General features: G+C 34.4%; 1 protein-coding gene across 3 annotated transcripts in view; it reads left to right on the top strand.

The window, feature by feature from the left end:
- Ent2 (Equilibrative nucleoside transporter 2) overlaps positions 1 to 18,862 on the top strand; it is a 196,829-nt gene that overhangs the window by 159,149 nt on the left and 18,818 nt on the right. For all 3 annotated transcript variants that reach the window (XM_089108471.1, XM_089108470.1, XM_089108469.1), the window contains 2 exons: positions 5,782 to 5,928; positions 14,241 to 14,743. In XM_089108471.1, coding sequence (XP_088964597.1) covers positions 5,782 to 5,928; positions 14,241 to 14,743 — 650 coding nt within the window. The remainder of the gene's footprint in view (positions 1 to 5,781; positions 5,929 to 14,240; positions 14,744 to 18,862) is intronic.

The following is an 18,862-nucleotide window of genomic DNA, read 5'->3' as shown; positions in this document are numbered from 1 at the left end:
TTTAAGAAACTCATTTACCACCCTATCAGCTCTTGGAGCCTTATTATTTTTTAATCCTTTTAGTTCTGTCGCTAAAGCCTCCTCCCAAAACAAATCTTCCTTCAAATTCAATGGATCACAAACCTTGTCGTTTTCCTCTATATCTCTTCCTTCAACTATATCTCGGTTAAGCAAATTCTCAAAATGCTCGGCCCATCTCTCTTTAGTTTTTCCTTATCACTAATTGTGGCCCCGTTCCTATTTTTAACTGGGACAAGTCCGCATTGACTACTCCCTCTGAATTTGTTAACATGCCAGTACAATATTTTACTATTATGCCGTCTAGCTGCCATGTCATTCATGATATTTGGCTTTCTTTATCGATAGATGTGACTATGGTGTGGCACGGGCGTCACTATTTTCTGGAATCTTTCTAACTTTGAAACTCCTTGTCTTTCTTTCATGTTCTAGTACCAACTTAGTCTTACCTCTTTTGTCTACTTTATTTTTCTCTGGTTATCACTATTATTATTATTATTACTACTTTTTTTTCTCGGGTCTTTTACTGTTTTCTGGGATATATTCTCTTCTTTTGTATTGTTTGGTTTAGCGTATCGTTTATGGTATTTTTGGTATTATTGTGGCATGTGGCCAACGAGCTTTTGGGCCGAATTACCGTTTCCCGTATTACCGATTTATTTATTGATAAGAGTGGGAACTGGCGCTCGCTAATTTCGACAAAAAAACAACTAACGTCATTCAGTATTTGGCGTTTCTTAGCAATTTTTCATTGTAAGAATAAACCAAAATTAATTTAATTAGTGTAACTGACGAAATAAAATTAATAACAAGTGTCTGGTATCGTCAGATTTTGGGAAATACAAAGCTAAGATGCTTGAAAAAATGTCGTTATGCGTAACTCTAGATCGCGTTGTGTGTTTTTTTTTTTTTTTTTTTTTTTTTTTTTTTTTTTTAGCACTAACATTAGTTTTTTACAAGTTACCCATACTCTTTGGTATATCGCAGCGTTGCCAACGCGGGACAATTTTATCGTCATTTATACAATTTTGAGGTTCTGGTGCGATACGGTACATTTTGGTTTTATTTACTCCTTTTTGACTGGGATATCCGTCAAGTTCTATTTGATCGTAAATTTTCTTATTGTTACGGCAAAATTTTAACCTGCTATTCAGATAGTAGAAATTAATCTCTTGTGGTACAAGTTTAGGCAGAGGATTGGTAGAGTTTATTTCTAAGCGTTGGTAACGCTGGTCTATGGTTTATTATGAATTAAATTCTTTGATACACATTTTTATGCTTAGCGGGGTACTGATTCAGATATTTTTTGGAGGTCCTCTTAGTTTCCAGGAAAGAAAATGTATAATTCTAACGGATAATGTCATCTATATCTGGAATAAAAGAGTCAATTAGGCGATGCATTAATCTCCAACCTTTTTGGCATTTTGCCGGGTTCAGTTTCTAAGAACAGACATTCTTTTATGAGTAACATAAAGACAAAGATAGACAAAGAATGATAGAGGGCATGTGCCATTCAAATCTTTGGTTAAAGGGAAAGAGTGTTGTATAGACATAAGCGTAAGGACATAGATAGGCGCAGGATAGGGATAGCCCCTCCTCAACAACTTTCTAAAGAACCATATTAGCTTTTATATATCGAAATTCCTCTTTCAGACATTTGACGCTGCTTACTTTGCCGGGTCGATTCTTTCAAATTTCGGGGTTTTTACGATTTTATATACATTTATATAATTTAACTCTCCTGTTTTTTTTTTTGTTTTTTTTTATTTGACTCCTCTAATATCCCGAAGAAAGGCTGCATCCAGTGGGTTACTGTGTTCGACCCCCCCCCCGTAATTTTTGTCTGGTCGGTAAAATCGTAACAAAAATTATATAAACAAATTTGTGATATGCTTTATGTTTTTTTTAACCCCTCCCTGTGCAAAATAACCCTACCCCTCTCCCCCGAACAGAAATCCAGGATTCGCCCTTGTCCCTGAGCCTGCCTGAAATTAGGTAATTTAAATATTTTTATAATAGAAGGAACCGTATATGATGTAGTCTCTGGTGATGAGCCTTCTACTATGAGCATTTTGTCTCTTCCCCTGATATAAATTTGTGGTCAGGTCTTTGGTTTAGTACTTTTCTTCATAGTGGTGGCAATTCACTTTGAGGCAATCTTTTTGAGGCTTAGTTACTCTCCTCAAATTTTCTTGAAATCCAAATATATTTAGTTTTCTTTTCTTGGAATTTTGAGGCTTAAAGATCCCAATTTTTAAAGCTTTTTTTTGGAATTTTGAAGCTTAATTACTATTCCTCAAGTTTTCTTAAAATCCAAAAGTTTTTATTTACTTATATTTTTGGAATTTTGGCATTTAATTACTCTCCTCAAAGTTTCTTAAAATCCAAATCTTGTTAAATTTTTTTTCTTGGAATTTTGATTCTTAATTAATTTCCTCAAATGTTCTTCAATCTTCGCAGTAGTGCCATTTCATGATTTTTTTTTTTGGGGGGGGGGGTAATTGGGTTGTTTTTTGTGGAAATTCCAAAGAATGAGCCTTTTTAGATGACAATAGCAAACAAGGAATTTTTTAAATATAGGGGGGAGCAGATGCCTCACTATTCGAAACTGTTGCCGCTGCTCCCACGCCCCTTAAAGTTGTCATTGTGTGCCTGTGGATGAGTCCACAGTGAAACTCGGAGATCTTTGATTTAAAAGGAGTGGGGAGGGGAGGGGAGGGGAGGGGAGGGGAGTGTGTACGTTTATTGTTCTAAGCTGAATTACCACGCATTGTAATGTAGTTTTCATCGATTTTTTGGGCAGCGGAATATCTCAGAGGATATACTGATTTTTGTAGTTTTTGAGAATCCAGGGTATAAGAATAGGCATGAGAATTAATATTAAGAGCACTGAGTCGCTTTATTTAACGCGAAAATCGATCAAGCGGATAGCTTCATTTATGAGGGTAGTATTATTAGTAAAGATGTATGTGTTATGTAAGTATGGATGTATTATTAGCAAAGGTGGATGTGCTAAAGATGTAAAAAGTAGAATAGTCAAGCAGGGTATTTTTTCGCAGTGGAATTAAGTTCGGAAGAATAGGAAGTTAAGAATGCCAACTTAGATTAGTATATGGGAGATCTCGGTGATGACAATGATGCAGCGGTGGCCGGCGTTTACCCCCCCCCCCAGGCGAATACCCCCGAAAAATACCCCACCCCCGAGGAAAATATCCCCCCCCCCAAAAAAAAACGTGGAAATTAATGCTTTCCAAAGTTGAGAATTTTATTAGAGTTTTATTTTTTTAATTTCCGTAAAGGGATGGAATTTTGGTGCTTGTGTATTATGCACCACTCGCTCAAGTTTTCGGTGTGTAAAATCCGAGAACACATCGGTTTTTTGTTTTTTTTGTTAGTTTCTTCGTTACTTTAGAAATAAATTTGCGCTATAGATTTGTACATTATGGGGGGGGGGGGTAAGCATAACGGGTCTGCATTAAAAATGTGTTTGGTACAATTATTCTGCATATTAGATAGATAGAACCCAAAACGAACAGAAATAACAATAAATAACCTATTCAAACTCAAAATAGCAACAATTAGCATCAGTGGGGCTGACAACCGCTACATCTCCTCAGGGCCACAAAGTACTTTCTACTTTACTGAAAACAAAATATATTTTAAATGTCTTGCTTTGCTTGACTTCGACAAAAATAAAGAAGTATTAAGACTATCAGGAGTAGACATCAGAATAAACAGTTCCGACTGCGGATACGCGTTTTTTTTAAGGAAAGTTAAAGTTATTTTCTGGTCTAAAGAAGACAGACCAGACAGTGTTGTCAGCCATACTCCTTTTAATCTTTGCTCGATTTGAGTTTGACTAGGCTATCTATTGTATTCTGTTAGTTTTGGGTTTCATTTATTTGTTAATTGTGATTTGTGGTAGTCTTACACTTGAAAGATAAGAAAAACAAACTCGTAGAATTTGACAACGCTTTTGTCCGTAAAAACTTAAACTATTTAGAAAGTGTTGTTCCCAAAGCCAACTATCTTTTCGAAGGATGTGCCATATGTTTTAGCTTAATATTGATGATTGTTTGCCTAAATTGTTTTTCTTCTTCATTTTTTTTTTAATTTGGCACCCGCTACTGCCAAAAATTGCAAAACATCATATGGAAGCGTTTTGAACACAAATGGATTTGTGTTTTTTTTTTCTAAGTTTTTAAGGTACGTCTAGTGTTTAAATTCCCCATTTTCCCCTTCCTTAGCACTTTTCAACGAAACTAAAAAAAAACTCAAATATAAGTTTCAAATTTAGAAACCTTATTTTACACAGGGGGGGGGGTATTCGAGGGTATTTTCCAAGGAGGTGGTATTTTCCGCGGGGGTACTTTCCGAAAGAGGGGGAGGGATATTTTTCGTGATGGAGGGCATTTTGGGGGGGTTGAATACCCCCCCCCCTTTAACTATATTCATTTATGTTATTTTACCGTGTTCATGGCCGTATATTTGGTTTTAAAATACACTTTTTTTTTTATCAACCTAATATGCAGTATAATTGTACAAAACACATTTTGCATGTAGACACATTATGCTTACCCCCCCCCCCCTAATGTGCAAATGTAACGCAAACTTATTTCTAAAGTAACGAAGAAACTAAAAAAATAAAATGTGTTCTCGAATTTTACACGGCGTAAACTTGAGTGAGTGGCGCATAATACACAAGTACCAAAATTCCATCCCCCTACGGAAATTAAAAAAAAATAAGACTCAAACAAAATTCTCAAATTTGGAGCCTTATTTTACACGGGGGGTATTCTTTTTTTGGAGGGGGGGGGGTATTTTCCACGTGGGGTATTCGCCTAGAACCGATGCAGTATGCCTCTGAAATATTAGAGCTCCGAAATTTGAATGACTGAAGAATATATGTTAAATATTTTCCAGAAGAATTGTCTAAGAATAGCATTAAGCCGTGTCTTAATTATAGCTTTTTCAGGCCAAGTCACATATGCTTATTACCTTTTTATCCCAGCTCCTAGTCACTTTTGCTGCTTTTTAAGGACCAAAAGACATATTAGGCGCATTTGAAATGGCTATTTTCAGGATGTCATAAGAAGCCATAATAGGGCCTTAGGCAAAGCTTTTAGGTACTCGCCTAAATAGGGCTAAAGCCATAATTAGTGCTTAGGTACTCACTAGAGGAGTGACCGTATATCCATTACTAAAATACGACAAAATGCGGCTCGATCTCGCTTCCTAGGAATATAGTAAAAGGATTACTACGATGGGCAGGCCACGTTCTACGGATAAAGAATCCTATGTTATCGTAGATTGTGCGTTTTGGTCACCCAATTGGGACCAAACGAAGAGTATGACATTTCCAATTGGAAATGATTGTGTGTTTCAAAACTATCACAGATTGTGCGTTTTGGTCATCCAGTTGGGACCAAACAAAGAGTATGTCATTTCCAAATGAAGTAGGCAAGGCAGAGCTCATTAAAAAAAGATTTAAGGTAAATTCCAACTTCGTGGGAGGGGGTAAAGGGTGAAGTTTTGAATAGATGGAGGCGGAGGAGCAGTTTGTGCAGCTGTTTGGACGTGCGGTGCCTTTGATCCTGGCATGAATTGTTATTAACAGTAGTAGTATTTGCTTATAAAGATAAGATATGATAAAGTGTATTTTAAAGCCAAAAAATAGGACCATTTAATGACTTAAAACGCTTTAAGGACTAGTACGGTATCTAAAAAAGTAGTTCCTTATAAGTTTATTTCTCTTTTTTTCAGAATGTTTCGGGAACAATTACTGCGATTGTCAACATTGTAACTATAGCAGTGGCCCCAAACGTGCGGACTTCCGCTATTTATTACTTCATCACTGCACTTTTCATACTACTTGTCTGTTTCGTTACTTTCTTTGCCCTTCCACTAAATGTAAGTGTCATATAAAGTGTCCATTTTATATAGGCTGGTTTTTTTTTTTTTTTTTTTTTTTTTTTTTTTTTTTTTTAATGAATGCTAGCACATTACTCCCAAAACGTAAAGTGGTTGAGAATCTCAGAATTCTCTATTTTTCATTAAACCTTAATACATAAATTGTCACTTTCATTGTTGTTACTACTGATTTTATTTGTGTATGTCCCCCTCCCCCATAACTCGAAATTTGTTTGATGTTTCCTGCTGTTTTTTGGTTTTCCATTTAATTCGTCATTTTGTGTGCTTGTTTGCAGAATCTTTCCCCCTCCCCTTCAGGAATGTTGGGTCTCTTCCAAATAAATTTGTACTTGTCTGCATGGGTTATGGAAAGTGGGTTCCCTGGAAAATGGTACAGAAAAGAATACAAAAAGCAACAGAATTAGAAGACTTGGTGTTTGGCGTACGACTATATCCAGCCATCGAGGGGAATTTTTTTTAAATAAGTTCAAAGACCATATCCTCTAGATATAGCAAAATAAAAAAAGATGTAACGAAGAAAGAACGAGGATTATTTTGGCCAGTTAAAGAAAGAAAAATACTGTGAAAATATTTTGGTCGAGACCTCTGTCCAACCGTCTTAAGTCCAAAAAGGAAGTAACGAGAAAAAAATACAGATAAAAAACGGAAATTTAAGCAAGGAAAACGGATTTTAGTTTTGATAAAGCAGTGAATAAATACAACAAAATAAACACTTAATTAAATAAACACACCCCGAATATTTCGGCCCCACGTCCGGGAGCCTTTCTCAACGGAAAAAAAAGGTAGAAAATGAAACAAAAAATGTTCTTTTTAAAAACTTAACTTACATCAAAATAAAACATACTAAACACATAAAGAGAAAAAAAAGAAAAGAAATATAAAAGAATAAATATGAATCAAAACTCACATATTAATTAACACTTCCATGCACTGGCGTATAAACAAAATCAAATATCTATAATGATATACTCGTCTCTTCACAATGTATAGAAGAAAGTCTATCAAAAAATGAAGAATATATTTATGGTTACACCAAAACAATAAAGGCCTGCTAACCCCCAATCCATAGCCCCAAAATAAATATCACAAGTTCATCAACCAATTTATGAATTATAAACAGAACGTATTCTTTTGGTTGCAAGCCTAACTGCAACCTTTCCCTTTTCCCATACTTTTCCCAGCATTCAACCCATTCTGACCTTTGTCCGCAAGGTTGTCATTTGTTTCAGAACAATTATTAAAATCAGTACTGGTTGAATATTTTACCTGCTTTTTAATAAAACTATTATAAATTGAATTGATCCTAAATTCCCCGTCATCTCTATTGATACTAATACCCCCATAGATTATCTTTTTTATTTCTATAATTTCTCTGAAACGCACCTTTTTCGCCCCCTCTAGCGCCCACCTTATCCCCAAACACATCCAATCAAAATTTTGAGATAGACATTTTGTCCTCCTCTCACGCCCACCATTCCTCCAAACACATCCAATCAAAAATTTCAGATAGCAATTTGGTTCAACGTAGTAGAAAGTTCTTTAAATTAGGTCTTGACCTCCGAATGAGCCCCCCCCCCAGCCCTCACGGCACGGGTTGTAACTTTTGCCCTGGGGGCATATAAGGTTTTTACTGAAAATGTTGTCGTAGAAACTACAAAACGGCTCATTTGATTGGAAATTGAATGGGCTTGTGCCATTTTTAATAGTTGAAAGCGATTGAAGAGCGATTAACGCCCCTCTCACGCCCACCGTTTCCCTAAACACATCCAATCAAAATTTTGAGATAGCCATTTTGTTTAACGTAGTTGAAAGTTCTGGAACATAGATCTTAGAGGATGACGACCACCCTAACACCCCTTAGGGCAAGGGTGTTAACTTAAGCCCTGGGAGCATTTAATGTGTTTCTAGAAAGCGTTGTCGTTTCAAAAAGGGCTCATTCGATTGGAAATCGAAAGGCCTAGTGCCCTTTTTAATAGTCGAAAGGGATTGGAAGGCTTGACATTTTTATTGTAATGATCGATGTGGGTATAATGTATTATTTCTTGTTGTTGTTGTTGTTTAGACCAGGGCACTTCGTATCGAAGGAGTTGTCGCGGGAGCTTCGAAAAGGGCTCATTCGATTGAATATAGAAAGGGCTGATGCTCTTTTTAATAGTCGAAAGTGATTGGAGGGCAACTAATCCTCCTCCCATGCCCACCCTCTCATTTGCCCAATATGTTTAAAAACTAAATGTTGCCTTAAGATTCAAACAATGCACTGTGTTAATGCTAATTCCCAATAAGGCATCTCAGCAGTATCCCTAGAACGACTGAAGGTATTATGTTCAAACTTTCGGGGCCACTTCTGCTCTTAAAATTTAACCAAATCAAAATAGCGTAAGTGTATCCAAGCTATCAAAGAAAATAAACAGATTTTTTTTTGCGAATGGTATCAAGTTTTCGATTTCAGGTGAACTAGAAGAGGTATGAAGCTAAATTAAACACTACTACTTATGTTCAGATTTTTAAAAGGGTGTATGTTGTTAAAAATTGCTGAAAATTTTTCTCCATCATACAAATAGCAGGCCAAACAATAAAGTCTTAAGAAAACGAAAAGAATTAAAGTATTATTTTCTTTTTCTCTGAAAAGACTATGTGAATATAAAACGAACAGAAATTAATTAAAAAAACTTTTTCCACAAAATAAGTTTTTCAAAGAAAAGTAAAGAACTCCATTAAACAGAAAATGAGCAAAAATAAAATCAAATAATCTACCAAAAGTGAAACTACCACAAATCAGCTTCGATAAATAAATGAAACCCAAAACGAACAGAAATTACAATAAATATCCGAGTCAACCCCAAAACGAGCAGAAATTAACATAAGTTGGGCTCAAAACCCCTATGCCGTCCCAGGGCCAGAACAAAATTTGCACTTTACTGAAAAAATACAAATGAATGGGCATTGTCAGTTTAATATACATATATTGATATTTAGTAATCAAAATGTTAATATTATTTGATTTATTAAAGTTATAAAAGTAAAATGAATGTGCATTGTCAGTTTAATATACATATTCTGATATTTAGTAATCAAAATGTTAATATTATTTGATTTATTAAAGTTATAAAAGTAAAAACACTTTTTGTTTAATGGAGTTCTTTACTTTTCTTTGAAAACTTATTTTGTGGAAAAAGTTTTTTTAATTCATCAAAATTAAAACCCGTTTTTCTTGCTTAATTTTTCGTAAAGGGAAAAACAGTGTGGTCTAAGAAATTATTTACAGATAAAAAATCTTAGGACAAAATAAAAACAAACTAAACCTTAAAAACAAAAATTAAAATAAAAGGAGCTCTCTCCAAGCAACGGTTAAAGGGCAATTGGGAATTTTTTTTTTTTTCACTGGCTAGAAACAATTGCCGTTTTTTCTTCGTTAACTTTTTTTCATTTCGGCATGTGTATCCAGTGTGGCCTGAGAAATTATATACAAAAAATTGTCCCTAATGCCTGAATAGTGACGTCATTCCTATAAAATTTAGGGGAGGGGGCAAAATTAATTTTTGAAAATCTAGAGGGACAATATTTTGTTCTCATTTTTTCAATGAAAATATGGAAAAGGGGCATTTTTCAATGAAACTATCCTTAAATAAAGATATTTTCTCCAAAATCTAGGGGTCGTCATGGATTGTATAAAAGCTGTTGCGAGATACAAACAAATATTTTAATTAGTATAAAATATGCCTAGAAGATGACTCGATAAGAACTTAGGTTAAGCCTATACCCCTCGAAAGTGTTAATCCTTTTACGTCTCTGCAACTTCTTCTATTCGGTTTAGATATGTGCACATATGCTTTCGACCTCCAATAAGTTGACTAAACCTAAGTGGCGACAGAAAACAGATCGCGAAAAGGAGATAAATAGAAACGGGGTCAGAATATTTTTATTTAAACACAAATATATGCATACAAGCTTGACAGACCGTGCACATTTCTAGTGGCATGCTTAGATGCAATCTATTATTAAACAAAATGAAACAAATTTGGCTCAAAATAGCTGCCTATCTGCTGGCATGAAGCGTAAAACATCTAAGTCTTTGGTATATCGAATCTGCTCCTCTTTGTGCCACACATGGCACACTTCTAGCCACGCCCGGTGCACCTCCCCCATGTGTGGTGTGCAAGATTTTCGGAAGTCAGTATCCCCTCCTAGCCACTATAATAGAGTAACGGTATGGTCAGTAATGCCATCTAGTATCTTTAATGAAGCTTTTTAATTTTTACAATGCGGTGCGTAATTTTTATATGATACATATTGCAGATTAAGGGAGGCAATCTCCTCCTGCTCCTCTTTTGTCAACAGGAAGCTATAAAAACTCCACTTTGAGACTTAGGCCCCTATGTACTCCCCTTTTGTCCTTGGATCTATTAAAGCCAAGTTGTTTTCATTTAATGTAGATACTATTGCCTATTACCATATTTCAAGTATTTTAATTTAATACCGTCACATTTTTCCATTAAAAAGTACCCCACATTTGAAATTGCCCTGCTGCCATAATTTCTGGTGGCGTCATTGCTACAGTGATGGTAGAGAAACTTGAAGTTTCTCCCTAGAGAAACTTCATTATAATCCCGGAAGGGAATATTCTATTGCACTCACCTAAAGATAAGCTTTTATCTATTTATTAACACTAGCCTTTTAATTAGAACTATATGCTAGGAAATAACTGAAAAATGAAAAGTAATTTTTCTTTTAAACCTTTTAGCGACATTTAACGTGTTTACTTTAGCAGAATCTGAAGAAGGGATTTAGATGGGAGAGGGGGCCGTTTGGGCTCTCTCCCCTCTAGATTTTTTGCCTCCTCCCTAGATTTACAAATAACTTTTTTGGGGGGTATTTTCGTTGGGGAAAAAACAACAGAATTCCTCTAAAAATTTTGAAAAATATATTTATCTCCCCTTCCTAAATATCCGTGTTTTGACGCCACGGGGGAGGGATCGTAAAGTTATCCTCATAAAAAAGATGGGGCTTTACCTATAGGGATAGATCTTCTCCCCCTCTCCAATGCAAGATCATGCTATGGGGTGTTGTTTTTGTTGCTCACTTTTTAGTATTTAATATAAAAAAACCGGTGTAACCCGAAATTGGAGTCTTATTCCTAGGAATAGCTTATCCTAGTTCTTGCGTCGCGATCAAACTAGTCATCAATCTAATCCGTTGATTTTTTTAATTAAAATCAAGTTGCCATCAAGCCATTGACCAATTGGAGACAAAGCCAAGACATATAGTCTTGAGTGAGAGGCAAAGCTGGCATAAGGCTTTTTCAGGATTGTATAAAAAGTGAGATTTTCACTTAGCTTTTCGTTAGCTTTTGTCTATCATCCATCCATCCATCCTAGGGTAGAACTAAGGTAGATGGCCATAGGACTAAGGGATGATAAAGAGTTTTGGTTTGACTCATGACGGACAATGTCGACTGGACTTGTATGCAAAAAGGGGGACATTATTTGGTTGGACTCACAGGCGAACAAGTGACCTAAGACTAATAGGCTTGCCCGCTTAGAGTCTCGGGCGGACTACGGTGTTTTAGGTTTGACATATGACTAGATTGATTAAGGTGTTGTCGAAGATACGTATATTTTACACGCATACTGCTTCCTCTAGTCTGCGTTAACCCATTTAATTACGAAATCTTATCCGATTTACGAGCTAAAATTAATAAGCTAAGTTACAAATTGCTTTTGTTTGACAAATAGTGGCTTCAATTCACCAAAAATATGGGGGGTATCAAAATGTATTTTTCAGCATCAGGGTTGGGGGGAATTTGGGTTTTTCTCAATTCTCTTCTTTTGTTTCTTAATTTTGCTATTTTTTAGAATTTTTTCAGTGAAAATACAAAAAAGGAGTTTTTCGAAATCTAGAGGGGAAAATCTCCTCCCAACCAACATTTTCCCTCCCATTGATCTCACTGTCGACAGAACTAACTTAAAACTCGGAAGGAAGAAAATGAAGTGGAATTCTGTGGGACAGGAACGTTAATTGGCAAAATATAGGCTAGTTAAAAAAAATAATATGAACAAATGTAGGCCTATCTATTGTTTACTTTGGGAAATGGTGTTGACAGAAGGTTTTAAACAACATGAGTAGCGTTCTTGAACTTTAAAACATTACAAATGTTGATTGGGGGTTTAAACATTTGGGATTTGGAATTTAAAACATTCCCTTATGTGCTTATCTGTTTCGTTTATTGACAGTGTAATTATGTGTATTTAAAAGTGATGCGCATGTATTTCATTTCATACGGTGGTTAGGGGTGGGTCAAACTCTTCAACACAGAAAAAAATTGACCAAAAATGACTTTAAATTGTTGAATTTTATGTGAATGCCGTAAAAAACTATGAGATTCCAGGGATTCGGGCCAGAAACATGGATGCTATTTTCAGGACTTTCATACGGTGGTTAGGGGTGGTGTCAACTCTTCAACACAGAAAAAAATTGACAAAAAAAAATGACGAAAAAATGACTTAAAATTGTTGAATTTTGTGTGAATGCCGTAGAAATTATGAGATTCCAGGGATTCGGGCCAGAAACATGGATGCTATTTTCAGGACTTTTTGTCAAAAGTTTGTCCTTACATTTCTTATAAAATCATGAAGAGTGGACTAAACACCTTTTTAAATGTGCAAAATTGTAAAAAGCGGGAAAATTAAAAAGGAAGGAAATTAAAAAATGTTGGAAACAAACCTAACACCATCATTTTTTGTACTTGAGATAAATATCGTGAATGGAGGGTGAGAATACGACTGGCCTCATCCCTCTTTAACATCTCTTTCCAAAATCACAATCTTAATATTTTTTAAATTAATAAAGCTTACTGCTTTTACTACACAAAAGCCGCCTCGGGTCAACACAACACAAATCTGTGTCAGTTCACGGCTATATTTAATTAGAGTTTCACCTCTCCCTGAGAAAAGAGGTCTTACGAAAGGTGGGTTTATCCGAAGAATTTCTAGGCGAGTCTCCTTCACTGCTCTGCCCAAATTTAACACTTCTATCTTTCCATAAATTTTACACATTCATTGAAAAACTAATTAAGTGCCTGTAAAAACAATAACAAACTCAAGAGAAAAAGTAAGGGGGCGCCCACTTTCCGCTACTTGGTGTACATCTCAGGACGCCATGGGTGTTGCACAGTTCTGCAACACTTGGCCCAGGTTCTGCCACGTTTTGCACGCGCCATCCAGTGTGTGTGGTTTCTGAAAGTGGCTGCCTCCTTGAGAAAAAGAAAGAATGCTGTCGTTTACTTTCGTGTTGAAAAGTGTACTTTAATTACATTGGTTTATTTTTTGTGACGTATTTCATAAGTCAATTATATTTGTCATTTTCTTAGAAGAAAACAACCCTAAAAGCCAGGTTAACTGATACTCTGTGAAAAATCTACACTGACAAAGGGAGGTAATTTTTGGAGAGATAAAATTACTCCGCCTTTTTTTAAATCGACTGGTATTTTTATGTGAAATTTTACGCAAATAAAGAAAACCCAGCTACGACAGTTTTATAGTAAACACTGTTATTATGCTCGTTAATCTGTTCTTACACGTTACGAATTTCATCACGTTGTGTACAAGTGTTACGTATGTTCTGAACGTTTATTAAGTCAGAAAAGCTTTAGTGTTAAAAATCTCTCAGATAAAATGTGAAATTCGAAAAACTTTTTAACTGAATTCAACAAACATTTTTGTTTCTTTGAAATTAATATCATTTATGGAGGATGGAAAAATGAATGGAAAGTGTTTATCTCGTCTTTCCAAAATAAAAACGTAATATGGAGATTTTTTTTTTATTGGAGCGTAAGAGGTTAGTGGAAGAAATTAGAATATTTTATTCTGAGTCACGCGATGAACATTCATGTTGGGTACATGAAAAGGAAAAAAAAAACTGAAAACTATTTCTTGTGAAAAGAACTACTTTAGTCAAATTTACATAGCGTTAGTTTTAATTATATGATAGATTTCATACCTTTAAATATTGTAATTAACATTTTGTATCATTTTTTATTTTACTTGATAAATTTATTTATATAAGATTAAATCAACTTAAATTTTGGAGTTTTGAGGCTTAGTTATTCTCCTAAAATTTTGTTAAAATCCAAATCTTTTTAGTTTTTTTTCTTGTACTTTTGAGGCTTAAATATTGTCCTCAAATTTTCTTAAAATCCAAAACTTTTAAAGTTTTTCTTTATTGGAATTTAGAGGCTTAATTACTCTCCTCAAATTTTCTTAAAATTCAAGTCTTTTTAGGGTTTTTTTTTCTAGAATTTCTACTCCTACAATGAGGCGTTGATTGAGCGCCAGCAAAAACAGCTACAAAATTCGACTGGGACCAAGCCGCGAACACCATACTGGACAATTTTCAAAAAATGTCTGCCACAATGCTTCAACGTCTTCTTCGTGTTTTTTGTTACACTCTCTATTTTTCCAAGTGTTCACTCGGACATCAAGCAAGCCGATCCGAATTTTTTCATTGAAGGCCGTTACTACACTGCCGTCACGTGCTTCCTTACGTTCAACGTAACTGCTATGCTGGGCAACATGATTCCTAGTTTAGGTCAGTGGCCAGGCCCGAAGTTTCTTGTGGTTCCTGTCCTTCTTCGTCTATTGTTCATCCCCTTTTTCTTATTTTGTAACTATCAGCCTTTGGGGGTGACAAGAACCCTCCCCGTTTTCTTCGAAAATGACTGGGTCTACTGGACTGGTGCTGTCTTATTGGGCCTCTCATCTGGATATTATAGTTCACTGGCGATGATGTATTGCCCCAGGTAAATTTTAATATTAAATTATCTTTCTCTTTATTTACCCATATAATTCCCTTAATTTTCAGCCCATCACTGATCTTCATAAAAACAATCCTTGATGCTATACAACGGGTGTTTGAAGCCAAGCAAGTATTTAATAAAATGCTTTTTTTTTATTTTGAATCTATTTTTTCTTTTTAAAATTTTTCTTGTATTTAGCTACTCTGCTTGTTTTTATATGTTTCCTTCATCTTTTTATTTTTAGCTGTTTCTGTTCTTTTTATCGGTCAGATTTTGACTAATATATCTATTTTGAATAAAATGTTTACGTTTTCAATGAAATTGTTTAAATTATATATATATTATATTCGATTTTAAACAAATCAATTTAAATTAATTGCTTGTCGATTTTTGTTCCTTAATATATCAACTGCGGTAGTACAAAGGGGGCTATGTGACATTCAGGTGAAAAGATGTCTTTACATCAAACCTCCTAACACAAGGCAATGTCTGTATCTTGGTTCTTTTCTTTTCTTTAACAGATCTTTAACAGATTTTTTCTTTAACAGATCTTTTCTTTAACAGATCTTTCTAACAGATCTTTAACAGATCTTTTCTTTAACAGATTTTTAACAGATCTTTTCTTTAACGGATCTTTTCTTTAACAGATCTTTTCCTTAACAGATCTTTTCTTTAACAGATCTTTAACAGATCTTTTTCTTTAACAGATCTTTTCTTGACCAGATCTTTAACAGATCTTTTCTTTAACAGATATCTATCAGATCTTTTCTTTAACAGATCTTTTCTTGAACAGATCTTGAACAGATATTTTCTTTAACAGATCTTTTCTTCAACAGATCTTTTCTTTAACAGATCTTTTCTTTAACAGATCTTTTCTTTAACAGATCTTTTCTTTAACAGATCTTTAACAGATCGTTTCTTTAACAGATCTTTAACAGATCGTTTCTTTAACAGATCTTTTCTTTAACAGATCTTTAACAGATCTTTTCTTTAACAGATCTTTTCTTTAACAGATCTTTAACAGATCTTTTCTTTAACAGATCTTTTCTTTAACAGATCTTTTCTTCAACAGATCTTTAACAGATCTTTAACAGATCTTTTCTTTAACACATCTTTAACAGATCTTTTCTTTAACAGATCTTTTCTTTAACAGATCTTTTCTTTAACAGATCTTTAACAAATCTTTTCTTTAACAGATCTTTTCTTTAACAGATCTTTTCTTCAACAGATCTTTTCTTTAACAGATCTTTAACAGATCTTTTCTTTAACAGATCTTTTCTTTAAACACAACTGGTTCTTAAAAACGATCAAGAAAATAAAAAAACGTTCTCCGCTTTTCCTGTTCTACATAAGGGGTCTCCAGAGCCCCTCCCCACCCTCCCTCCCCCCAAAAAAGCAATTGCAGTCTAGAGTATCTATAATAAACATTTTAATCTATTATAAGATTTATCAGAACTCTACTTATATAAATTCTAATATTGTATGTTTATTATGCTATTGTTTATTTTATTATCCATATGTTTACTGTGGGGCTCAAAATTGTGCAATTAGTACGGAAAATACAAAAAAATATATGAACATCCTGATTATTGCTGAGGAGATTCCTGATTATTTAATAAACTGTTTTTAAGACGAACAAATAAACTTACAAATGGGGATAAATCCATTTATTTAGACAGCGAAAAAAAACAGGTACAAAAGTCCGGATATTTTGGTGATATAAGCAGTGACTGTCTTAAGTACAAATAGTAAAAAAATGGCATTTGAACAAGCATCTCGATACCTGACAGAAGAAATGGTTTTTCAGACTCTTTCCAACAAAATTAGCTTCGATAATATTCACTAATTATTTTCAGAGAAAATTTATTGGTAAATGTTATTTAAAGTCTCGAAGCATGTATTCTTCTTTAATCTTGCCCAAATGTAAAACAAATTTCCAATGAAGTGGCAAAGCCTTCCGTTTCTTCTAATTGCAAACCAAAAAATGGATTTTTTGGTTTGGTTCCATTTCTAAATAAATGGATTTATCCCCATTTGAAAGTTTATTTGTTCGTCTTAGAACGGCAGTGTGGTGTAAGAAAACAACACCTAATTTAAAGGTGTTATGTCGAAAAAAAACTGTTTTTTATGTGTAGCGTTTGTGAATGGGCGAGATTTTGGAGGAGGGATATGAACTGGAAGGCTCCCTCTGTAAACGTGCTCGACTACCTGGTTAGTCCTTAAACAAATAAAATTAAAGCTATAAATTTAAAATGCTGAACATATTTTCTTTAATACTTTTCTAAATTTTATGATTATCCAGCATAGTTTTTTTTTAGTCGATAATTCACATGTACTCTCTGTTTTATTGCTTATATTTGCCTTCTTCTCCAACCTCTTCCCAAAATCTCGAGTTTCTTGCGATTTCCGCCATAATTTCTTGTAGTTTTTATGTGTGTGTTTCACTTTTAATAATAATTCAAATCATAGTATCATGTACATATCCCAGAAGGTTGTTTGAAAGACACGTAACTAGATTTAACTAAATTTTATGACTGTTACTTTTTTTTATGATCAAACTTACGTCAGGGTTTCGATCCTATTTCATAGTTAAATAGAAAAATTTATCTTGGAAAAGAAGTTTATTTTTGGGAATACTGTTTTTCGTTGAAACCAATATTTCTCTTTTTCTGATCAAGCTTTCAATACAGCTTTCAAACACAATTTTTTTGAAGTCAGAATCGTAACGATATTTGGTATTTAGGAAAGGGGAGAGGCTAAAAGACGAATAATGTATTTTTAAGCCATTAAACCAAGGGGGCTCAACGAAAACCTTCGTTTACACGAAAGTAGAAGCAGAGACGTGGAGCTATAAGTTATGCAAGATGGAAGGCATCCTAGGATTTAATAAGTTAGATAGTGGAGTCAGAAGAAAGACAAAAAAAATGATTCCTTGTTGGACCTTCCGCACAGAAGAAAGTTGGAATAACATATAATCAGAAAGTATTCACTTATACATAAATTTCCAAATAAATATAATTTTCACTCTTTCAGAAATTGCTGCTTTCATGGGAAGATTGAATTTGAACTTTGAATTCATTGATTCAACTCAACTGCAACAACAAAATTATCATACATTCCAACGGAGAGTTGAGCTCGTAATTGTTGGGGGGTAATAAACATAAGGGTGGAACACATCAACCAACAATCAATACAATAAAAAGTGAATGAATAAATAAAAGCTGACCACAGAACTAGAATTAAAAAAAATATGTGTAAGCAGTGCATTGCATGACCCCAAAATGGGCAAATAAAACTAAATCAATAAATGCTACAGCACGACAATTGTTGTAGTTAGTTGTAAATTTTGAAGAAAAACATTCACTAAATGTTGTACACTTATAGTGCCAAGAATACTGAAAATAAAATCTGAATCTTTAAATTGACCAAGTAGAAACTTGCACATCCAAATACATATATAAAAATTAGGAAACCCCGGGAACTCAATTTTTTATGAAAAAAAAACCTTCACATGCAGCTATGTAGTTTTACGTGCAACGGGCGCCAAGTTTGAAAGTGAGTAACGTCTGTAAAAGAATCTGTGGAAAATGAGCGGAAGAGGCCCATTAATTAATTGACTTACCTACAAAAACATCTCTTTAGAAAGACCAATTAGGCTATTCTGTTCTGTTATATTTATTCTTTTAGTTGACTATTGACAAATCAACAGAATCCTTATTTTGTTCTGGTATCAAAATATCAACGTCAGTTGATGGTTAAGTCCTAGCTCACCTCCAGTCAACCTTGACCCAATCTTTGTCGACTCCAGCTTTGAATGAGTCTTGAGTGGCTGCCTGGCTCCGCAGTTGCACACTTGTTTTGCTGCGCATATAGCGGTACAGTAAAAAACTTTGCTGCACTATTCTTTGGGACCAGGGCTGTTGGAGTTTTTTTTGCTGTGGTACATAGTACAGCTACGGCTTTTCACTTAGCTAACCCTCTCACAGTAATGATTAACTAAACAACGTTAATGAAAGCAGTTAAGAAAGAAATTGAAGACAAACGAGAACAAGCACCAAATTCATGAGCTATCGAAAAAATTGCTCGTTTAGAAACTTCTGTTATATATCTTCTGTCTTCATC

Source organism: Artemia sp. Qi Xiang Cuo, chromosome 3, assembly GCF_049724085.1.
Source record: "Artemia sp. Qi Xiang Cuo chromosome 3, ASM4972408v1, whole genome shotgun sequence".
Classification (NCBI taxonomy): domain Eukaryota; kingdom Metazoa; phylum Arthropoda; class Branchiopoda; order Anostraca; family Artemiidae; genus Artemia; species Artemia sp. Qi Xiang Cuo.
Note: the sequence above shows the minus strand (reverse complement) of the source record. Positions and strands in the feature narration are given on the sequence as shown.